Source organism: Pseudopodoces humilis, chromosome 3 (genome assembly GCF_049639895.1).
Source record: "Pseudopodoces humilis isolate 2021_Gansu_Grassland_sample_001 chromosome 3, ASM4963989v1, whole genome shotgun sequence".
Lineage (NCBI taxonomy): Eukaryota > Metazoa > Chordata > Aves > Passeriformes > Paridae > Pseudopodoces > Pseudopodoces humilis.
Window position 1 is genome coordinate 61,531,581 of NC_142202.1, and position 25,138 is coordinate 61,556,718.

Sequence of the window (25,138 nt, forward strand, 5' to 3'; positions counted from 1 at the left end):
GCTACCCCCATGACAGCTGTCATTGGGCAAAACATGGCAACAGAACACATACCATGAGGTATGTTGGTTCCCCAACATCTTCCTGTAAAGGGTAAGTCCATTTCTGAGCAGCAACTCAGTGTAGCATAACCTGTGTTTTACTGATGGGCCGCTCTAGCCTCTAACATACCCAGAATGGTACCACAGGATTTGGTTTGCCCACTGAGCAGAGGAGATTTTCACTTCTGCTGTGTCAGAGAGAAGAACCAGAATAGGAATTTAAGTAAAATTGGGCAGAAGTTTGTAATTTGTATATGTCTGTAAATTTATTTTCATGGATACTTTTTTGCTAGGTGCACAGTGTGGGTGCAAGTAGTGTCCTCTTCTGTCTGTGAAGCTATGAAATGATTCCCTTCTCCAGCAGAAAAAGTGACGGCACCACTGTTAAAAACACATACTTACATGATCTATTTTTCTGGTTTTTATTAACTCAACGTTGTCTCCTACAAATACGATTTGTCATTCACCAGAAGATTTGAAATGTAGACTTAAGTTACACATAGATATAAAAAGCATAAAACAGCACATGGTACCACTGTTTAGACCAGAAAACATTGTGCTGTCCACAGATAAGAGTGTTGTTCAAGCTCAGCTCAGTTTCCTTCTGCTTCAGGGATTCAGTCTTCAAAGCTGCAGATGGCTTCTGCTTCTTATCCCTCAGCAGCTGAAGCCCTGCTGGCTCTCTCCTGATGTTTCTCACCCTTGTCTGGAGCATGGACAGGGAAAACACAGGGCAATCCCATCCTGCTCCACCAGAGGCTGTAAAACCTTGGGCTCCTACTGGCTCTTCAGAAATGTTTTCTTCCTTCTCTTAATTATGTACAATATATGAAGGGATACAATTTTCGTCTTTGATTTAGACATATCTCTTGCCTCATACTTAAACAATAACTTGAAAAATATTTTACAAAGAAAAAGAACATTGTTCATCTGAATGTCATTCATTATTATATTGCTATATTTTATACCCTATTATTAATATATACAAAATTTCTTAATTGCCTTTTACAGATGGATGGAAGCATATAATATAACAGTTTTAAAGTATCCCATCTTTAGATTTTTTTTTTCCTTGGCTCATGTCAATCTCTTTAATAAACTATGGTTGCCTGGAGAATATAGGAAGTATTTGGAATGTTGTTTAAAGTTTAATAATAACTGGTAGCATTGTCCATTTGCGGCCTGAATGGTTGGAACACCTGTCAGGGCGATCTGGTAGAGATAGCAGCATCATAAGACTTAAACAATCATGGAGGGCCATTAATGTGCAGTGTCAACAGATGCCAGGTCCTGTTCTTTGTTTGGGGCTTTCCTTTTCTTCGGCTGCGTTTTGTTGTTGTTTTCCCTCTGCTCTCGGTTTTGTCTTCGGGCTGCTCGCCCTTTGCTTTCCTGTCTTGTCTCCTTGCTTTCATCTTTGTTGGATTTTTTTCTTTTCTCCTCCCTATTTTTTTTCCCTGAAAAAAATGATGGCACATTAGAAGATTTGCTCAGACTATTGCAATTTCTGAGTCCCTCACTTTTCCATAACCTGTGAAACCAGCCCTGGATTAGCATATCCCATTAGGGGCTGAACACTAGTATCAGTATTTGGGAATGTCCAATCACCACACCCACATCCCAGGGCATTCTTGGTATTGCAACATGAATCCCGTGGCAAAGCGTCTGTTCCAGCACAGGTGTGTGATGGTCTTCAGACTAAAATGTGTCTCAAACCAAACTCTAGACCATTGTCTCAAAATTAGGTATTCAACTGCTTTACTGCTTTAAATAAGGTAAGATGTTGAGGAATTTGTTGCTGCTACAGACCTCTCCAATAAAGCATCCTGTCCCCTAGGAACATTAAAACTTTGTATATTGGCTGTGGAGATGATACAATAGAGTGCATTTATGCTTGCACCTGAGGAAGAAGTTCTTTATGCTGAGTGTGGGGCGGCACTGGAACAGTCTGCCCACAAAAGCTGTGGATACCTCATCACTGGAATTGTTCAAGATCAGGCTGGATGGGGCTCTGAGCAACCTGATGTAGTGAAAGATGTCGCTACCCATGGCAGAAATGATCTTCAAAGATCCCTTCCAACCAAAACATTTCTGTGATTCTGTGATTCTGTGATTCTATGATTCTATTTCTTCTACTGGCTTTACAAACTAAAACTTTACAAAGTGCAGGAATGACATTGGCTTGAACTAGTAAGTACACACTAGCCTAAAACAGATTAGATTTTCTGTCTGTGTGGAACTACTGATCTATGCAGCTGAAATTCACCTCTAGTTAGATGAATCCAAATGATATCTTCAAAGGCAACCTCTCTGGAAACTTTCCTGATAGAATGTCATACTGACCCGTATGCCTTCTTACATGGAGAAACTTCTGGACAAGTATTGAAAAACATCTGGCTAAACTCTCTTTTATAATTTCCTAATAATGATACTAGTGAAAGTAATCTATCCTTCTTTGTTACAGAGAGAATACTTTTTGTTTTTAAATTTTAACAGAGATAATTTCCTACACTGATGTAGAGGGAGTTACGCAAACCTGGCAGTAGCTCTTGCCATTGAGGGTGGTAAATTTTGGCAATTTTTCCCATTCCTGACTCAAAAACAAAGACAGTGGTTTTTGATGCCTCACTGAGCTCTGTGGGAGTATGTCACAATGAGGGAATAGGTGCAGGGGAAGTGGATTTGTTCAGAGAACAGATAACCATCCAAGGAGTTGCAGGTCAGATAAAGGAAGGGAGATTCAGAGGAGGTGAAGAGAATGCAGAAAGCAAGGAGCAAGATGAAGATGTGAGAATATACTGGATCTTCTTCTTGTTATGTAGCTCTGTGGGAATATTTTACAGCTTCTCCATTTTTTACCACCACTGCATGGGATCAGAGAGCAAGAGAAGGTTTAGAGACATACATTAAGTCAAGTAGGGACCAATATCTGCCTTTATCATTTATTGTTTCTGAAACTTTAAATGTAAAATGACTCCTTAAATTTCAGGGAAGCAGTCAGAGATTATCTGAATATACACCCATATACCTGCAGAATCCCCCTCTGAATTTGTAAATGCCATCTAAGATGCATAGATATGAGCAGGAGAGACCTGAAGAACTGGCACAGGAGGCTCAGAAAGAGCTACCACCACTGGGAGAACTGTACCACCACTGGGAAAACTGGGAGACCTCCATGCAGAAGTAAGGCTGCATCTTACCCAGCTGTGATGCTGTCTCTTACTAATGGATAAATGACAGTATGGGATTTCATTCCAGTGGTTTGTAAATACTGTTGGCCCAAGATGAAATGTTATTTGAATGGAAACTGTCCAGACATTCAGTGTTTGACATTACTCACTTGGTGATTAGCCAAAATCATTCAGCTGTGACTTCCCAGCCACAGTTATTTAAGTATGTTGGAATGACATGTAATGGTTTCCCATTCAGTCATGGACCAGGATATATGTATTTATATGTGTATGGATATACTAAGAATAAGATATCTTTGTCTAACTAGAAACTTATCTAGGCCCGGCTTTACTGGTTCTGTTCTAATCACACTGATATCTTTACAAATGACAAAGAAAACTAATCTCTGAAAAATACTTAAAACTGAGTCCTATTTCTCTCCTACTCTGAGGATAGCTAGTTTGGAGTCCTCTGTGCAGTTTTGTATGATTTAATTCCATTTTGTATGATTTAACTCCATTCTGCTGCCATTTGTGAAAAGATCTGCCCACTAGACCTATAGTGTTATGGTAAAGCAATATAGTATAGAATGGTCATCTTTGCTGGTTCTTTAGTTCCTTTCACCACTATTTATAAAAATGGGTATTTTTATATGAAAGTGTAATGTTATTCCTAGTCAATCTGTGTTTCAGTTTAGACCCAAGATTCTACCAGCAGTTCTCTGCTAGCATTGGGATATAGCTGGAGCCCCATTCTTGTGTACATCGCCCTCCCTGTTCATATCCCTTCTCTCTTTTTCCCTGAGATTTATTCCTGAATATTTTTTCTTCTTTCTTCTACTGGCTGAAACTCACTTCATAGCAGCACATTGAACTGGGTAGTGTGGAAATTCATTGGAAATTTGGGCATTTGGCTATCTGTGAAATGAAAAGTGAAAAAATTACACGGGCCATTATGTTTACAAGTTCATCTCTGAACAAGAGATGATCCTTCTGTATTTTAAGAGAGTTTATAAAAAACATGAAGAACCATTCTTTTATATGGACAGATAGTGATAGGACAAGGGGGAGACATTTTAAGCTAAAAGAGATTTAGATTAGATGTTAGGAGGAAATTCTTCATTGTGAGGGTGGCGAGACACTGAAACTAGCTGTCTAGAGAAGCTGTGGATGGCCCATCCCTGGAGGTGTTTGTGGCCAGTTTGGATGGGATTTGGAGCAACCTGGTCTTGTGGAAGGTGTTCCTGCCCACGACAGGGGTGCTGGAAGTAGATGACGTTAAAGAGCCCTTCCAATCCAAACCATTCTATATTTCTATGACCTACTTTGCCTTTGAAGAAGATGACAAGGCAAGGCCATTATTAAAACTGGAACTCAGCAAAGAAGTAAACGACGCGATAACATGACCCGGAGGAATATATTCTCCTGCAATTTCAATTTCATTTACGAGGAATGTGCTTGCTAGGAAGTCCTCCCGGGCTGAGGCCTGTGCCATTTTATGCGTTCGTGGCTACGTGCGTGTATCCCCCGGTGCCCGTGGCTGCCCGCTCCCGGGGCTCTGCTGCAGTGCCGGTGCCGCCCGCGCGGGGGCGTCGCGGTTCCGCGCCCGGCGGGGGCGGCTCCCGCAGCCGCGGGTTCCCTTCTCCGTCCCCTCCGCTAGTGTCCTGAATTGCCGCCCGTGCCCTTCCTGCCGCTGTACCGGCTGCCTTTGCTTTATTTTGCCTGCGGGTGAACTTGCTCGATGGCTCACGGAATTCTTACTATGATGCACTAACGTTTCTATCTTTTATTTCTTCTTATAGATTCAAAGCAACCCTTCAAAATTAAAAAAAAAAAAAAAAAACCAAAACCAGAAAAACCAAGATAAATCTTTTTAAACAGGAGATAAAATATTTTCCAATAGAGTGTTTTGCTTATGAAGAGAGTGTATAATATCAGAGAAGTATTCATGAGAATCTAATTCATCCCTGATATTAGATATTACAACTGTTGCACGTATAATACTTGCAATGTCTATTGCAATAAAGTAATTAATTGGTGCTAAAATATCTTTTATGCTGGAACTAAAGATTTGTACAGAAAACTGTACTGGAAAAATTGATCTGCAGGCACTGTGAGATTTCTGGTACACAGGAGAGGCCTTGCTGTAATAATAATAGCTAATAATAGCTAAGTCCTATTTTAATGAAAATCTAGAGACTTGCTATAATTTTGAGAAGTGCAGTAGTTCAAATTAAATGCAGACATGAAATTAGTTTGGATAACAATATAATTACATGTCTAATCAGATTCAAGGTGCTGAGTTCTTGTTAATATATTTTATAGCCCCAGGTCAAAGAAATTCTTGTGTCTGTATGCAGTCCATGTCTGAATACATCTATTTAAACAAGCCAGGGTATTTCAGAGAAGCCTTTGCATTATCTCATCAGATGTGGTATTTCCACTAGATCTATAGCTGTATTTTATGGATTAGAGGAAGGAAGCATTGGCCATGACTTGGGAGGCCTTGGTACTCAAAAGTACTATATGACAGGCAGTTACTTGGAAAATCATGGCTGACATGGGTTAACTACCACAGGTGACAAATTTCTTATGGTTTAAGCATTGTCACTTAGTCCCACCTATTATATTCAGCTGTAATTGTTACAGGGAGCTTGGGTGCTAAAATCCCAAAGCACCATAGGAAAACATAAAATCTGGTTGTGCAAACTGCTTCACTTTGATGGGGGGGGAGGGGGAAGTATTACAGGGTAGGCCTCATGGAAAACCCAGAGGGATGAGAATCTGGTATCAGAGATTTGATTATTGTATTTCTTTCATCATTCCCATGAAGACATTTACCATGGGAAAGCAAAAGGAGCAAGAGGAGTTGTAGAACTGCTCCTGTCAGGATTGCAGGCACTGATGTAACAGGCGCCCCTCTGGAAGGGTCCTGCTGCTTCTATTGTGACTGTCACCACGGACCACAAACCCTCCCCACTACACTGTTAAGCTGAAGAGCTGCAATAAAAGACCACAAGCCACTGCTGTAATGTGCCACAGTGTTCTTTCACACCCCTCACAGCCTTGTCTGACCTTTTGGCACTTTCCTGGCTGCTGGAGCACTGTCAGCACTGGTGCTGCAGTACCAGTGCCCCTGTCCCTCTGTGCCCCATGAGTTACAGGGCCAAAACCTAAAGGGTAAGTGCTACCACACTGTATTGCTCTCCCTCCCACCTGTCCACACCCTTCTCAGAGGCATTTTTAGTCCTCCTAAACTAAAAGTCTGTCACACTTTCCTCATGATGTGGCCTGGACAACAGCATGACGCAAAGAAACCATGCTGAGCAAAGAAACCAGGAAGAGGAGCATGCCCCAGGCTCTGAACTCCCTTTCTCTAGCTCTGTCAACAATACAGTCATGCCATATTATGCAAATGAGCAGATCATTCTCATTTTCAAGAGAAGTGACACATTTTTTTTTCTGGAACATAGCCTGTAGCATGTACTCGCACTACTTGCCAAGATAACAATCCTCCAAACCTCCAGCTGCCCAGTGATGCAATGGACTTTCTCCTTTCATTCCCAAGCCACAAGTGGCTGATTCATCTGGTATGTCTTTTTGAAGTTTAAACAGCATAACTGCATAACTTTTTTCACAGCAGTCTTTTTTTTTTTTTTTTTTCCCTTAGCTGTTGTGGCCCTATTTTATAATCACTAGATTTCTGAGTAACCAGAGTGTGAGGGTCAAAAACTTCACAGCAACCTAGATGCTACGTGACTTAGTGCATTTCCTGCCCTGCCTTACTGCTGAAGATGTTCCAAATGCTGAGGAAAATATAGGTAAAAGTTTTAATAGAGCTAAGGTCCAAAGACATTCAAGGAGCAAATAACTTGGCTAAGCCTATGTTCTCCTGCTGTTGAGATGCGTGATGGTAGCCTACCTGGTTTCCACACCAGTCCAGATGGATACAGATCTTAAGGCATGTGTCATATCCATAGTTCTTTGTGGTGATCTTAGATAATCCAAGATACCTGGACAAGCTCAAAAAGTGGGCCCATGGGAATCTCATGAGGTTTAACAAGACCAAGTACAAGGTGCTGCACCTGGCTCGGGACAACGCGCAGTGTCAGTACAGGCTGGGGGTGAACAGATGGAGAGAAGCCCTGCCGAGAAGGACTTGGGGGTGCTGATGGATGAGGCTGAACATGACCCAGCTATGTGCTCCTGCAGCTCAGAAAGCCAATGGTGTCCTGGATTGCATCCAAAGCAACATGGCCAGTAGGGCAAGGGAGGGGATTCTGCTCCTCCTCTCCTGTATGACCCCACCTGGAACACTGCATCCATCTCAGGGGTCCCAGGCACAGGAAGGACACTGACTTTTTAGAGTAAGTCCATAGGAGGGACGCCAGGATGATTAGAGGGATGGAGCCCCTCTCCTATGAGGAAAGACTGAGAGAATTGATTGCTCATCCTGCGAAAGAGATGGCTTTGGTGTGACCTAGTTGTGGCCTTACAGTACCTGAAGGGAGACTACAAGAAAAATGGGAAGGGGCTTTTGACAAAGGCAGGTAGTGACAGGACAAAGAATGATGTAATTAAAATGAAATACAGTAGGTTTATATTAGATTTTAGGAAGAAATTCTACAACAGGTTGCCCAGAGAAGCTGCCCCATTCCTGGAAATGTTCAAGACCAGGTTGGATAGAGCTTCAAAATCTTGGTCTAGTGGAAGGTGCCCCTGCCCATGGCAGGGGGTTGGAATTAGATGATCTTTAAGGCCCGTTCTAATCCAAACCATCATGTGATTCTATGACGATACTATACCTTAAAAGCTATTGTTACTTATGTTTAAGCAACTATATTATGGGATTTGATGACTAACTCCTATCCTATCTCCTCTTAAGAGTGGAGATACTTCTCTAGATGTAGACTTTAGATGTCTTTGTATGAGGATCCTTAAGGTTCATTTGCCTCTGAAAATAGGATCTGGACTACTAGATTGCATTCACTTGAAAAATGTTCTTATTTATATTGAGTGTGCTAGCTTGTCCTTGCAAGAACAGTGGTGAAAGAGGCACATTAGCGGGAATGAGAATGTTGTTTCCAAATACAGAAATAGCTCGGGCCTGCACCACAGCCGTTTGCATAAAGCAGGCAGAGAGGAACGGGAGGAGGCTGACCAGATTAGTTACGCCAAGACAGGAGATGTCGGGTTTTTCACTGCTGTGGGAGATAAGGAGAAAGTTGTATCCTGTTAGGTGTATGGGAAGTCAGGAGATATAATTTCTTCTGTGGATGGCTGGGAAATGACACTTCTACACTCATGAGCTCATAAGCAAGGCTTATGGAAAGTCCCTGGCTTGTGATGACATCTTGCAATAGAAACTGGTTGGATGTGCCTTTCCTGTGCCATAGAAAAGGTATTGCCAGTGCCTGAAAATAGAATATCTTCCAGTTAAATAAAGAAGCAGCCAGAGAAGGAGGATTCCTGTAATGAGTTCTGTTTGCTGTTTGTGGAGACATTTATTGCTGCCTCTTCAAACAAGCTCTTGTGGGGATTTATTCCCTTAATGCTTGTCAGTTGGGACTAAGGGAATTTGTTAGCAGCCTTGTTTTAATCAGGACTAATGTGCTAACACCAATTTTGAAATTACATAACGGTTTTCATCTTATAAGAACCCGCAACTTATAAAACCTGAACACAAGCTTTCAAAGACAGGAAAGTAATGGCAATTTAGCAGACCAGAAAATCATTCCCCATTCCTTAGGACCGGACATAAACCATACTGTTATTTAGGAAATTGGTGTTTTCTTCCTTTGAGACTTTTAATGGTGACTTGTGAATGGGACTGGGCTTTTACAGCTCTCCTGAAAGAGGAAAAGAGGTCCATTAGTGTCCAAATCCACTTGATAGGCCTCTTTTAAGACTAGGAGAACCAGTACAAATATTGGGAATAATAGTGATTGGTACCAAAAACCTTTCCCCTGTCAGAGCATCAGGATATTGGGAGAAGTCTCTAATAGCTTGTTTTCCTTTTCGTCACCAATAATCCAAGCCCTCCCATTACCTTGGATTGAGGTCATAAATATAGTCCTTTTAAGAGACTTATTTCAGCTGGTGCAGGCTTTTGAACAAACCAGAAATAAAAATGTGATGCTGCATTATGTCAGAGCTGCATGTTTAGTCTGCCGCTCTAGAAATAATCAAGAAAAGTTATACATGATAAGAGACAGATGCTAGTGCCTCAGCAGACATTTCAACTCTTTCTAGTACAACAGTAAAATGGAGAAAACCCCCAAAGAAACTTGTTTCTTCACTACTCAAATTTGTGCTCGGTGCGCTCTGAAGGGAGGGATAAGTGAGAAAAGATGTTTTCCTTGGCTTTACTTAAACTGATTGCCTCAATGTAACCTGGTGATTCTCATGATACTCATGTGACCCCAATGTCTGGGTGCATCCCGAGGAATGCCTTTTTCCATTGTTGACCATGGCTGAGAGCTGGGCTATGCTGGTGGTTGAGTTCAGATCCTGGAGGCATTTTACAAGTGCTAACTCCAACACTTGGATCAGGCCAGCAGTTCCTACCCTGGTACTACACACCAGGACCAGAGAGCCTGCGCATCTTCCACCATTTCATTTGCTGGTATAGGTGCACCTATACCCTCCCCCTGGAGTCCCCTCCTTACATTTTCTTATGTTTTCTGATATTCCAGGAAGGTAAAGGAAGATGAGGAGCCAACAGGATGCACCTCTGGCCCCTCTCAGCACGGGTCACTTGTCCTCTCCACTCTGAGCATCGTTTGTTTGCACTTCTGCCTGGGGTGACACCTGTGCTGACAGGTAGACAGGAGTCCCTGTGCACCCCAGGCCAGCTGGATCAGCCTGTCAGCAGCAGATGACATACAGGGGGACAGCAGCTCCTGATGGATCCTCTCAGCAAAACCATCAGCACAGAAGCAGGATGTTATTACCTAAATTCACCAGAGACCCAATTCTGACCTCTGTGTTGTACTTGCTCAAACACATGGAGGTCACCAAAGTTGGTGTTTGGTGTAATTGAAGGAGAATTTGCTTTCAAGGACACTTTTCAAATCAAGGTGTTGAAAATTGACTGTCTTTCTGTTTTGTGTGTACTGTTGTGTGTGTGTACTATTTCACCTGGCCAAAGCATTGATCCTCCCCTCTCCGAGTAGTGCCAATATTTCCAAATACATTTTCAAAGTGATTGAAATGACAGGTCAGGCTTCTAAATTTCATAAGGCTCAGAGACTTCAAAAGTCCCCTCTCTAAAATGGTGACATGAGATTTAAATTTGGCCATCTCCATGTGTTTCTGAAGGATTTTCTCACCTGTTGACAGAATAACTGGCAGTTTACCAGGTAGAGGGACGCTTATGGAAAAGGACATTGGGATCACCAAGACTCTTGGGCTGCCTCTTAAAAAGGCTCAGAGAATTTATATGCCAAAAGGATTTAGGATTAAGCCCAAGGAAGCTTGGGAATCTTGGACCAAGTTGCCAAAGGGATCTCAGGTTTTCAGGCTGCTGAGTCTTTGTCAGCCTGCTGGGAGGGTTGCCAATGGACAAGCTGGAAGGCTACTAGGCAGAAACTTCACACAAGGGCAAGGTTGTTTCAAAAACCTGCCTACTTTTGACTGGGACTTCATTGAAATCAGCAAGTTTCTGGGAAATATGATGACTTTGGTAATCTGGTATTTTCCACTTCTTAAGAATATCAACGCTTATAAAATATTAAAAAAATGTTTCTAAGCAGGGTCATAGTGGATATGCACAAAAGGAATGCAAATATTTTAACATCGCCCGTAAGTCTTCAATTTAACATGAATCACAGATAGAAATTGTCCATGTGAATTTTATCCAGGCTGTCTTGCCTTCTTTTATTTTTTTTTCTTCCCCAAGAATGTGATAAGTTTATTCTTTTGAAATCCCTCTGAGGATGAACTGTGCATTTAGAGCTTTTTGTAGTAATACAGCTTTGCACACTGAAGTGAGCAGCCAGCTTTATGAGTAGCTGGAAGTGGAATGTGAAGAATGATTTTGCCATGTGACAGTGCATCACTGGAGCCCACTTCACTTAGGATACTTCACAAACTGACTGCCGTGCTCTTGAGATGGATGTCGGCGAGACCGCGTGGTCCAAAGGCTGGAGGAGGTGCAGCCCCCACTGAGATGAGAACACAGCCTCTCATGGCAGAGCACCCTCAAGTGCTAAGGAAGGTCTGCAACCCTGATCCACCTCCACCAGGACTCACACAGATCCTGCCAACAGTGCACAGTGGCCATTTGACACAACTTGCATGTTTTATTTTTCTGCTTGGCTGGTGCCTTAGGAGTGTTACAGCAGTGCTGGTAAAAGGTAACACCCCTAGGTGTTCCTGCGGTGTGTGTGCAGCCCACACAGCAGGGTTGGTTACAGGAGCTGGACTGTTGGAATGCAAAAACGGTTTTAAGGAACCTGATGCAAAAGTTCAGGAAAATACCACTCCTGTGATATTTTCAGTACAGCGATGTACTGCAACAAGTCAGGATCCTCTCTGGCCTCTCTGGGAGAAGTTTGGACTGTGGGGATCAGCAACCTCTGTCCCCAGCTGCCTCCTGCCTCCAGGTTAAGAAGCTCACTCTACACTAGTCACCAAGTATGTTTATGCTTCTCTTTCAAACTAAGTAACTAATCATTTCCTTGCCTGCTCCAAGAACTTCCGTTTTAGCCAAAAGCAGAAACTGCTCACTTTTTCAGCAGATTTGATCATCACCTGCTTTTGTTAGTAGCTCCTTTGACATTCTTTTATAAGACCTGAGACCAACCCTGTAGCCACTAAACCAAATAATATTTTGCAAGGAACTGGAATGGCATACTCAGAAACAGTTTACAGAGGTGTAATACAGAGGTGCACACATACTGTAGCAAGATACTATAAAGGAGCAGGATGCTTTGTCCAACGGATTCAGAACAAATAAGACCCTTACTCCAACCTCAACCAGAAACTCTAAAAAGCTAGTTAAAATTGTTCATGTCCTTTTGAAAAAGTTACCCAAGATGTCTCTATGTCCAGGAAGTTAATTTATGTGCTGTGAAAGAGTTTCTTTCAGATAGAAATCAGAGATTCCATCAGCCTTAAGTATTCACAGGTATTCACAGAGACGAGACTCCATGTTACATCTTCCATTCTGTCACATTTAAACTTGGGAGATTTATGCATCATGGCTTTAGTTTAATTTAAGACCACTGTGGAAAAAAAAATCCAGCAACAAAAAATATACTGTGTCTGGGAATGCAATAGTTTGTCTCAGTGATAAAGACTTTTTCTTTATAATACCACCTTTATATGACTTCCTCAGGTTCCGCAAGTGTGAAACAGAGATAAGAGTTCCTTAATTTTGGTGCTTAAGACTCTATGGATAAAACCCACTACTGTTGCAAATCAGAGCTGCTGAAGTGTGCAGAGAGTCTTCCTTACTTCAATTAATGTTTTGGAGGACCAAATGTCGTACTTGAAATAGAGAGCTCAGGATCCTTTTTTATAGAATTATTGTTTCCATGCTCATGCTTAAAGGTAGTAGAGGCTGGATCACCCACTGGCATTCCCCACCACCACCCCACATCCATACAAGAAATAAAGTCAATTCCTCTGGATTTAAAATAAATCCTTCTGATTTAGCAATGCACATTTCTGCTTAGGCAATAAACATCTGTCATCTGCCATTCATTAATATTAATTATAAATGGTCACTAGCTCATGGGATCCAAGTCCACCAGCTGAGATTTTTCCAGCTTTGACCTTGTTAGGGTTTGTATAAAAAGTGTTCAGAAGGGTTCTTCGAAGCTCGAAGACAGCAATAAGTGCAATTTGCAGAGCACAGCGTTTAGATTATGCACTTAGAAAAAGGGCAGTCACAAGGGGTGATGGGGAGTGGGGGAGGGAGGGGATGAGGGAATACAGAGCCTGAAATGGAGCTCCTTTAAATGCTTAAGAGTTTTAGACCTTTCTGCAGGCTAATGACAGGGAGAGGCATTGTCCATAATGAAACCAGCCCATCCATTAAGCATTACTGTAAATGAAAGGTTGCATGAATTAAAGGTTGTTCATCTCATGTTTCAGGAATGTAGCTGTGTTTCATGTCTGAAGCCTGTTTTCCTTTTAAACGGAGTTTGTCAGATGACAAATGAGAGAGAATTTCAGAAAGCAAATGGGCAGAAGTAAATACACGCTCAAGAACAAAGCAGAGACATAACTGGAGCTGTAAATCTTTACACTGGAGCTACTGTTTGCTGTAGATATTGGGGAGGATTAGATTAGAATTGAGAAATTTCATTACTGGGTCATTTTGCTCATAAAACAAAACAACAATAGAAAATCCCCACAGTTAATTGTCAAATTCTGACCTTAATATCAGCTGTATACGTTTCACTCATGGAACACTAGTTAATTCTTTTGCTACCATTTTGAATTTCAAGGAACTAAAAATAGAAAATTTAGAAAATGCTTTTTCTGAATCTTATATGACCACCACATTTTTAAATGAAGAATGTTGGGGTTTTTCTTCCAATAATTTTTTGTCATTGCAAAATTGCTTCAACCAAAAATTACTGAAAAATAATATTTGTTTGCATCTGTCCTTATTTTATTTTTTTTTTTCAGGACAAATCATACAACAATATGCCCCTCATGGACCGTATCTACATCTGCTCTTAAAATAGACACATTTTCATTGGCAGAGTCATTACCTTACATCTCTAGTAAAGTAGCAAGAAAATACATCCCTGTACTCTTCCTGTAACAATTATTCAAAGCTAGTGAATGCAAAGAGAAACATGAACAGATATCTCTGCAATGCAAATTACTAAACTGGACAAAGAGAATGAAAAGTTGATTTCAGTTCTTTGACTCAAACCTAAATAAAAGTCTGAGCTTGGCAAATGACAGCAGGAGGCTGTATACAGATGTCAGCAGACAAGGATGCTTGGATTTGTGCCCTGTAAATCGGCAGTATGCTGTCTTTTTGTGGGAGCTTTGCAGAAGGAAATAAGCAAGAAAAAGTTTTGTGTAAATTTTGTAGTGATTTTATAAATGCTTATCAAATAATTATCTAGTCCCTTACTAGTCTGTGAATCTGAGCTACTACACTTAGGCTGGCTCTGATGATTGTCTAACTGCCTTAAAAATCTTCCATAGAGGTTACCACAACCTATCCCCCGATCTTTACGATCTCTGAGAATAACACTGGATGTTATCATCTCATTGGGAATGTTCTGAAGCTTCCTTGGACCTTTATAACACAAGGTTATGGCAGCAAGTGCTTAACTTCATAACTCAACTTCATACCCTTTCCAGAGTTATGAAGGTGAAAGAGAGCTGGGAGGTGGCAGCCGAAGCAGACCTAAAGCTACATCAGGTGTCAGAGCTGGCAGGGAGAGTGAGCTGAGAAGAGACAATGAGACTGGAGATGCAGAGACCTGGGTGGGGAAAAACAAACAGAGCTGCCTGGGTGGGGAAGAACAGGCAAATATCCAGAGAGATGAGGAGAAACAGCAGCCAAAAAAGTACTCCTTTGTTTTCACTTTGTTACAAAGGAATGCTGAAAATCCCTGCTTTATGGTTAGATCCACAATACTCTGAAGTCAATGGGAATTCAGTGGGTCTTGGATCAGGCCCTTTAAAATAAGGGCAGCTGTAACACAATAATGAATGAGTGCCATGCTGCCCATGACTGCAGTGTTATAACAGCATTGCTATACATGGAAGTGTTCCATAGCTCAGGATTCAGCTGATTAAACAGTGCTGGATGTGTCGCCATTAGACTTGAAAGATCCACAGCCTGATTTACTCTGTAGTGCACATACCCCAAATGTTTTGCATTCTTGGACTAAATTTGATAGATGCTCTATCAAACTTCTCTCTTTCACTTGTTCCTCTTTCCAGGACACTCAGGTCAAAATAGTGAGGGGTTTAGGTCCCCAGGTGGTGAGAGCCAGGTGGGCTCTGCTCCCAGCAGCCACGTCCCATCACATTTGCTTTGTAGCAGTATTGTCCAAAAGTGAGAAAACAGCTTGATGTGGGGTCTGCTGAAGCATCAACACAAAGAAGTTGTATCCCACTGTGGCACACACCCTAGAAGAGCCTCATTTCCTCTTCCAGCAGTGACAAATGTGTCCCTTCCTTGGAAAGAGTTCCTTACATCACTAGGAGTTAGGGGAAGGACTTTAGAAGCATTAACTGTGAGTCGTGAGAGAAGGCCAGCGTCGGGAGAAAGACAGGTATGTGGGGGTGCTCTGGCAGAGGAAGGAAGGGATGAGGTGCAGGAGAGAAGGACACACGATGCTCTTTTGCACATGGTCTCTGCCCTGCGGCACTGAGGGGAGAGTAGTCGCAGCTTCCTGAACAATGGGAAGTCGCTGAAGGTGGAGGTGCCATGAATAAGTTGTGCCACTGTTGTTTCCCAGCTGTGCCAGGGAGCAAGATCAGAGTAGGCAGACTCCTGCATGTCTGCATAACATAACTGGGAGTTTGTTCAAGGACTTTGTTTGACCTGCCCTCTTCCCCACTCATATCTGCTATGGAGGGAAGAGCCTCAGTTGGTTTGGTGGCGAGCCAGAAGGTGGACCTGGACTTTTTGGGAAGGAGCAGACATCTGCCTTTCCTTTCACAGAATAGACACAGATGTGGATTTCACTTTCTGGGGCTTTCAATCCAGAACATTTTTATTCAAGAGGGAAGAGTTTAGGCAGGTGCTGGAAATTTAGTGCTGAATGAGTACTTGATGGATACTTTGGAAGGGAGAGGAAGAATGGTTCTTAAGGGGCTTGTATTCCCTTCGGCTTTTCCTACAAAGCTGAGACATCTAAAATATAGTCAGCTAGCCAATTCTGGAGCACAAGGAGGCACCAAAAGGGAAGATCGGAAGAGAAAAAGAGCTGATTTCTATCCCTTATTTGGTTTAGTGATCTGAGGAGGACAGTTCTCACATTGTTCACATTTTAATAAAAGAATGCAGTCAGCTTTTTTTCTGATTCACTTCCCTTACAAGAACAATTGACCACATACTTCTGTCTTAGCTTTGACACTATTTCTGTTAATATGAGGTTGATGTTTTTTATCATCAGCATGCCCAGCACACTTTTTATGGCATGCTCCAGAGAACCTCAGGGCACCATTACCTCCCCACCACTCCCAGGCTCCCCCGGTCAGGGAGGAGACAGAAGGTGGCAAGAGAGGAGCTAGCAGCAGGAAAGGAGAACATCTTCCAAGGAGCAGAGAGACACAGAGTGTCAGCCCAGCACCCTGCAGGGCTTAAACTAATTTTGATATCTGAGGGCACAACCATTTTCACCTGACTGTTCATCAAGGTGCATATTATTCAGAGATCACAACCTTGGCATGGAGCACATGTACAGAGGGTGTGCATTCATGTGCAGTACCATATGTACAGAGGCACACAGCATGGATGTACTACCTGCTCAAGTGGTTCATATGTGTCTGTCAGAACTGGGAGGTTTGATGAGAATTTAATGTTCACAGTAGCACAAACAAAATAACTTGTAGTAAAATGAAACATTACCAGTCATTAGTTCAGATTTTAATGTCTCCATTTGCAGGTAATAACTCATTAAAACTTTCAAAACTGCCTGTGATCAAATCTTGAAAATGCTACAATGTCAAAAATAGCTTTTTCCAGCCTTTTCAGCCCTTGATTACCAGTCAGTACATCCTCTTCTATTAGCTATTTTGGATTCACAAATAATTTTGACTCATTTTGGCCTTATTTTTCCCTCTGAAGCCTGTTCACCCAGATCTCTTCTCTAAGCTGTGCCCATGTTTGCCAGCCCGTGGCACTGGCAGCTGGGTGCTGACCATGCTTTGCCTCACTTGGGGTATCCCCAGGATGCAACTTCCCTTCCTCTTGCAGCTAGTGGATTCCCAGTGTCAGCAGCCCTACTATTGGAGGCTGAAAATGTGTTAAAGTTAAAGAGTCAAAACCCTTGCAAGGAAAGGAAATGAGAAGCCCTCTTGGCAGCAACAAACGGAAAATAAACAACCAAACTCTTCAGAAGACAGATTCCTCAATTATAGTAACTCAGGCTCGCAAAGGCCAGAGTTAGGACCCATTGGCATATGCAATATGTAAACACAGGGATGCAGTAATTAGCTTTGTGTTCATTTTGAGGTTTCAGAAGTCCTGTGACCTGCCATGGAGTAAGGTCATTAACCATAACCACACAAGTGACCTTCACACAGGACACCCCATCTCTCACAGTTACACGAGCAAACTGTGTACTGGGATGTCTCCCCAGCTCACAGGCTCCAGCCCTCTTGTTTTAAATGACACTGAGCTATATATGAGAGAGAGGATGTGACTTGTGGAATGGGCTGTGGTAGCAATATCTTACTTTCCCACATAGCCATGCTTAGGAATTAAATGTGATTAAGTAATAGTAGTCAATACCAGAAATATCTAGAATTGTCATCCAATTATTTTTTTTTTCAGTCAGAAAAATATTTGTTCAAAAATAGTGCTCTGAGGAATTACTGAAGTGGTGGGGGCCTCCATTGCCTTGGGAAGAGATTTTTATCTTTGGAGTATGGAGTGTACAGGGACAGACTATTCTTCTGAACAAGAAAAGGTACGGCCATTACTACACATTTATCAACACAACAAAATGCTGCTCTCACCTGATTTTGCCAAGACTAGGTAAAATTAGTATTGGGCATAAGTATTTTTCAAATCCAATTTTTGTTTTACTGTGGCTGACCTGTGGTTCCCCTGAAATACACTTGTTCTGCTTGGAGTCCCTCCTCACACCACAGCCAGTTGAAGATTTCTTCAGACATGATCTGATTAATATGTTTGGAAGCATTATGTGGACATAAAAGAGGTGAAAGAATGAGTGCAAAGAAACAACAGAAACGAGCTGAGTATCAGTTCTCTAGGCTATTTAATGGAACCTTATATATATATATGGTCAGTTTTATATTCATGTGTATGCCATACAGTATAGAAGTTATTATTTTAATTTATTTACCCAAAATTTATACACTTCCTCATTAAAACTCCTTAGCAACAAATTCTGTTCCCTTAGCTCCCTTCTGCTCACCAGTCTGAATCTAGAATTCAGGTCCTCATCTCAAAGGCATTTTTTCTCTTTTATTCCTGCTGTAAACTAAAACCATAGCACAGTATCTCTATCCTCCCTAGAGTTTAAACCATTGACTGACAAGCTACCTCACCTCCAGGTGGTTGTAGTCTTTTGAGTTTTGACTAAAATTATCCCTCTCCCTCTCATAACAGTATCCTGCTTTCAGACTGTACAAGGTGACAATTGCTCCATTCCACAGTGAAAAGGAAACATACTATTCTATATTCACCCTCCCATATCTTTATGTCTAATGGTTGAAATCTTGCCTGTCAGGAACAGGAACTTTCTTTGGTCTCTATTTGCACAGAATGGGACACGGTTAAATTAATATTGCTTCTGTCCTCTGAACATCTAGACACCACCAGCATGCAAAAATTCAATATAAGAACAAGAAACAATTGGAATGTATTTATTTGCTTATAATAATGCAGCTGTGTAACCAATGCCATCTACCTATTGGCTTGCATAATACCCAGATTTCTAAGGTATCTTCCTTGTTCATAACTGATACTAATTTTGGCGAGTGCTTTTATTCTCCTCAAACTGATCAAAACAGATTCTCTGAAAATACTTGAAATTATCTGATCTCTAGAGAGGTTTAGTTGGGACTCAACAGAAAGGCATATGGTGAATATTCTCTTCTTGGCAGAATTAGTCATGAAAACATGCAATTCTTTCCCCACAAATACTTTTGTATGCAGAATATTGGAATTTCAGAATATTTGTCTTTCGTCCAGTAAAAGTCAGTCTCATACATTTGCAGACAGCAGTCCAAAGGGACCTGTGTTAGGCCAGAGCACATTTACTACGGCAAAGAAATAATATTGATGGATAGTTTGCAGTGTTTGAGGAGCTCTGAAAGTTTTGCTTTTCCAGTACTTCTATTTGCCATTGACAGACAAGGCTACAGGAAACATGTGTCTCAGTTTTTATCTGTCACTGAAGGGTAGGAGCGAAGAACGTATTAAGTGTGGGAAGGTAAAAGTTACAGTACACTACACCAGGTGAACAAAACAAAGAGTGTGAGGGAAAGAAAGGAAGAAGAAAAAACTGGAACTTATTATCATGTAGCCATGCAAACTAAAAAGAACACACCATCATGGGATTAAAAGAGGAGAATGATGAAATAAATTACAATGAGGTTTGGATGGGACTGAAATACAAAAGGAGCCTGTATGTAAAACACATGAGAATTACCATGTCAGATCACACTGGCATCAACTAATTTAGTGCTAAAATAAGCAAAAAGAACCTTTTATGCTAATTAAGCTACTTGTATCCTCATTCACATTTGTTTGCATCCATTCTGAAAATATTAGCATCTTCTCATAGTAGAACATCACTGCATAGCTAGTGAGGGCAAAAAAGGGGTTGCAAGACATCTCATCAGATTCAATGACACACCATCAGATGGAAACAAACAAAGAAAAAAAGCCCTCTTCATCTGCTTTATCTCGTTTTGTGTAGTTCCAGAGACATGTCCTTGCTGCTGTGCGATAGCAGTGCCTTCACTGAGTAACATCCTGTCGCTGACCTCAACGTCTCGAGCAAAGTCATTGAGGCATCTGTGACGAGCACACCCCGTCATCATGTGGTCTTTGCCCTAAATCCCTCAGCCACAGACATCTATCCAACATGGAAATGGCTGAGAGTGACCGAGCTGACCCTCTCTTCATGGTCATGGAGAAAAGATTAGCAGCACTGCTGGTCACTGCCAGGTCTGCTGCAACACTTCAAAAGCCAGTGCCATGGAAGTTCAACTCTAAAGCAATGCCTGAGTGGCCACAGGGAGTTGTACAATGCAAAAGAACCTTTTCAATATTTCCCAACAGTAAATACAAACTTACTGACTTTCCCTTTCCTTTCAAGTGTTTCTGTTGTCACCTCCTTCTGCACTCACTGGCAGGGCACAGCTAGCCTTAAGAACAGAGCCTGGCTTGCTTTCTTGGGCAATTATTCTATTGTTCAAAGGGGAATAGAAGTTTCTTTTTGTGTAATAAGGGACAGTAGCAGTAGGGAAGATATGTTGCCTGGAGATGAAGTTGGAAAGCTTTGTTTCCCCATTTCAGTTAGAGTGGAAGGAAAACTTACAGCTTAATCTTTACCTTCCTAGCTTGTCACCATAATTCATCCCTTGAAGCTCTTTTAACCTGATGTTTCATATGCAATATTCGTCAATTTTATTAAGAATTATCTTTCTTTACCAAAAAAAATTAAGTAAGTTCACCTCTCTGAAACAATGAATGTGAATGGAAAGGACTTCTCTGAATACTGAGAAGGTGAATGTCAGGAAAAAAAAAAAAAAATGTCTCTTGGACACAGGCATACAAATCCCAAGGGCACAGACAGAGTGGGAACACAGGTTCTTCTTTTAAAGTAATTATCTACTGAGCATAAAACAGGCTAGAATATAGACTGTGGCTTGCTTAAAAGAAGGAAAAAAGCCCACCTTTATGCATACTGCAAAAAAGAAGAAAAGAAAAAGATTCATGATTGTGAACAAATTCTTGTGGTGCACAGTATTTTTCAAGTATGGTTTGGCTCAAATCCCATAAAATAAGAATGGATAGCAAAATACGTGAGTAGTTTCTTCTAAAGTTCTTATTACACAGGAACAGCAGGCATTTCTCAAAGAGAAATGTCTTGTCCAGTCTGAAATGTTTGCCAAATTGCTATAAGCAAACACGCAATATCATCGCCTCAAAAAAACCCAGTTTCATAGTCCACAATTACAGTTCAGTCCTAGATTTTTTCAGGCCTATAAAGATTAGGCTTTGGCAGAAAAAAAAATGAACTCTTTCCCCAGTTACAGTGGGCTAATGAGAGGCTGTTTCAAGTTGTGCCACTGTGTAGGAACATAAGCAAGCACAGACATTTTGAACGTGGAAATCTGTAGGATTTCTAAAGGGAATCTGTAAATAGGTTGTCTTGACTGCGACCTTGACAGAGGTACACCTCCCTACCTCCTCGGGACACTGCCTGACACAAGGAGGAGGGGGTAACTCCTGTGTCATACAGATCAGTAGATCTACCCAGTTCTTGGGTGAGGAGGAGTCACCCATAGCTATCTGGTCCATAAGATCCTCCTTTTAACCATAGAATCACAGAATCAGAGAATATGCTGAGTTGGAAGGGACTCAAGGATCACCAAGTCCAACTCCTGGCCTTGAGCAGGACACCCCAATAGTCACACCATGTGCTTGAGAGCATTGTCCAAATGCTTCTTGAACTCTGTCAGGCTTGGTGTTGTGTCCACTTCTCTGGGGAGCCTCTTCCAATGTCCAATCACCCTCTGGGTGAAGAACTTTTTCCTGATCCCCAGCCTAACCCCCCCCGACACAGCTTCAGGGCATTCCCTTTGGTCCTGTTGCTGGTCAGCATGACGAAATCAGGGTCTGCCCCTCCTCTTCCCTTTACAAGGAAGTTGTAGACAGCAATGAGGACTCCCCTCAATCTCCTCCGGGCTGAACAGATCAAGTGACCTCAGCTGCTTCTCATACAGCTTCCCCTTAAGGTGCTTCACCATCTTCATGACCCTCATTTGTACTCTAATAACATTATTGCCCTTCTCATTCCCCAGAGAATGAACCCTCAAAAGGGGTTACAATATCCAAGCCGCAAGAGCATTTCCATAAGTCACCTGCAGCAACCCTGGCCATCATTTAACAGGGGGCTATTACTTGGTACCAGCAGCTACTGCTGCCTCACAGATGTTCACATGGAGGGGCAGCTGCTCCACCCTTCCACTCACCCTCAAATGGGTGGGAGGAGAGGGAGAAATAGATGAGATGAGGAAATGGGAGGGACAGAGAGAATTGGAGGAATGGAGAAAAGGAAATATTCCATAGTTCCTCCTGTGTCAACCAGAGTAACTTCACTGAGGACAGATAAAGTAACTTCGCCTCTGCAAGAAGAGGTGAATAAACAAACAACAGTATTTGCTGGGTGGAATTTGTGTAAATTATTATTTCATAGACTACTTAAGCATCTCCCAGTCTTAACGTGTGATGCCATTCCCTCATTGCCATGCTGGGGAGTAGGTCCAATAAGCTGCTCTGCATGGAGGGTCAGTTTTGCTGGAAGTTTTGCTTCTTGGGTGAAAACAAGTGGAGTTTCTCTTGTCTGCCATGCAACTCTGTGGTCTTTCTCCCATGCTGGGACTTGACGACCCAGATGCAGATGGCAGGATGAAGCTGTGTTGTTCAGCCAGAGCTGGTAGAAAGAGTTCAGGCTGGGTGAGAGACCACAGTTCTGCATTTACAAGAGTTAAAATCTTACTTGTTGGGAAGCATGGAATAGGAATTGGTTTGGAGGAATCTCTCTGCTGAAGTATGAAACTTGGCTGCCTGATACCAAACAGACAGCACCCACCACAACGTTTTATAATGGATCTTTTTGTTCTGAGTACTACAATGCAACTTTTCATCTTGGCAACTCTCAGCAGACAGAATTGAGAGACAAAGTGCCTTCCCTTCCTGCCCACCCTGTCCTCTCTAGATCACACAAAGCACATTTTTTAGCAGTGTTAGGATTTTATTTACTGCAGGCAAAGGCACAATTCTTTCCAGGCCAAAAAATACCACATCAATGGCAGCTTTGGTGAAGTCTGAAATGGAGGTCTAAGAATTCAGGTGTGAATTATTAAACAAACACAATATCAATCTCAAATGGAGGTCTAAGAATTCAGGTGTGAATTATTAAACAAACACAATATCAATCTCATATTATGAGGATGATAACTTGGTACCTTTTCCTTCCTTCTGACATCTCTTTCTTTGTACAATACATTTTCTGCTCTCGGTTGTAGCTGGGCAAGGATTTCCCCTTGCTGACGGATGCTGTATGATCTCTCTGACCCTTACTTCATTTCCTCTTTTGAAACCACAAGTTTTTCCTTTCTTCATGCAAGGGCTCCATGGACTCCACTCACTAGTTTCACAGTGCACTGCAATAAACATAGAACAAACTGAGCCTGACCAATATATTTTTGTATTCAGAATACATATGGTACATTATTTTCATTCTGCATCAGCCAAAGGGTGGCAAAACTAATGGAATTAATCAGTAGTGAGTTGCAGCAATGAATTGACAGAAATTGGACTGTTAAGGATATACAACACAAAACAATGTCAAGTAATTATGTCAGTCACTGTTTTCTACTAGCTGTTTTGTAATTCATTCCTGAAACAAGGCAGCAACAGTACAACAGCTCTCAATGAAATCAGTTACTGGGGTTTGTTCTGACTTTGTTTTGGTTTGATGGAGGTGTGAATCCTTTTAGCTTTGGTGCAATAAACTTTGGTCATGCCTGTGTGAAAGGTGAGCGAAGTCATTGGGTAAAGCTGCTGCAGCTTGTCTCAAAGGTGGAAATTTGGAAATTGATAGTTATAAAGGACCAACTCATATCAAGAGATGATACATTAGAAGTCAAGTGTCTTCAGCCATCTAAAGAGCCATCATCTGTAGCATACACAAGCTGGAAACGGGCAAAGTAGAAGAGAATTTGGGTCAGTGTGAGGTTTCAAGCTTTTCAGAATGGGGCAGAAAACCCCATTTAACCCTTTCTAAACCAGTGTGATGTGATTGTACATCTTGTACTGATTGGAAGTCAGAAGGTATGTCGTTTTACACTTGTCCAAAGAGTGTAAACAAAAAATGGGAGTGACCTTGGAAGGCTAACAATGTGCTTTTGATAGCTATCCTCTTACGCAATCTCACTATCTTTCTCTTGAAAAAAGATAGTAAATATATATATTTGCTTTAAGTCCAACTGCTTGCTTAAGATTATAAGTCACCACTGAGGAAGGAAAGATTCCTCTATAAGGAGGAATTAGTAAGCCAAGACTTTCTAGATCCAGAATTTACTTCTGAATTTTCTGAAACCTAGAAATATAACAGACTTCAGGCAATCTCTGAACCTTCCTCTGGTGGCTGTGTCATGTGGGTCCATTGTCATGTGGGTCATTTTTTTCATGTTACACTGGAGCTCTTCTGTTAAAATAATTTGCCTTCATGTGCACAAAAAGGTTCTGTTTTTACTCCATAGCTTTAAATGGCTTTTCCTATCTGAGACTGGCTCCTTGTTACAGCAGCTGAGTCTAAAGCAGTTGGAAAGGGCCATCAAGAAACAAAAATGATCCCTTGAATTTCTTTCAAAGACAAAAGTCTTTTCTTGAAAATAAAACCATAAAAGCCTACACTGCCACCTGAACTACACCATCACCACTTTCCTATTTGAGAAGGAAAATGCCAAACTACTGCACATTATTTTTATTCCTGCATTACTTCCCCTCCAAAACACTCAATGCCAGAGAGAGCTATGTGCATGGTATTGTGGGGAGGATTTCCATCACAGCCAGACTGTGCCTAAGTGCTCCCTGGTTGCTGGTGGCTGAAGAGGTTACCACTTGCACTGCAGCTTACAGCCCTCAGCCACCACAATTCACAGCCAAAGTACTAAAATAAGCTGAACTCTGCCACAGCTTCAGTGTGCCTGTGGTGGAGGATGCTGCAGCTGTTCACAGGCAAATATATCACTTGTTCGTCTTTCGTTTGGAGGCATGGCAGAGGGATGCAGCAGACAGTTAGGTGTGGTGACCTCCAAAATTGCCCTTATGTGAATAATTGGAGCTTTTGAGTCAGAGGCTGAAGATACAAAAGCAGGTCTTTTCTCCACAGCCAGTGAGTCACAATGATGTCAGTCTCACTTCTTCAGTGTCAGTGACACCCTATCTTGTATTTTACTTTAATCCTCATTTTCTGAAGTCAGGTGATTATGCACATATACCATTTTGGAGA

At 41.8% G+C, this 25,138-nt stretch overlaps 1 protein-coding gene across 1 annotated transcript in view; it reads right to left on the minus strand.

Annotated features, from left to right (window-relative positions):
- Positions 1-447: 447 nt before the first annotated feature.
- RSPO3 (R-spondin 3) overlaps positions 448-25,138 on the minus strand; it is a 58,691-nt gene continuing 34,000 nt past the window's right edge. Inside the window, exons 4-5 of the mRNA XM_005518339.3 lie at positions 23,088-23,285; positions 448-1,493 (exon numbers count right to left, since the gene is read on the minus strand). Coding sequence (XP_005518396.1) covers positions 1,300-1,493; positions 23,088-23,285 — 392 coding nt within the window. The 3' untranslated portion in view covers positions 448-1,299. The remainder of the gene's footprint in view (positions 1,494-23,087; positions 23,286-25,138) is intronic.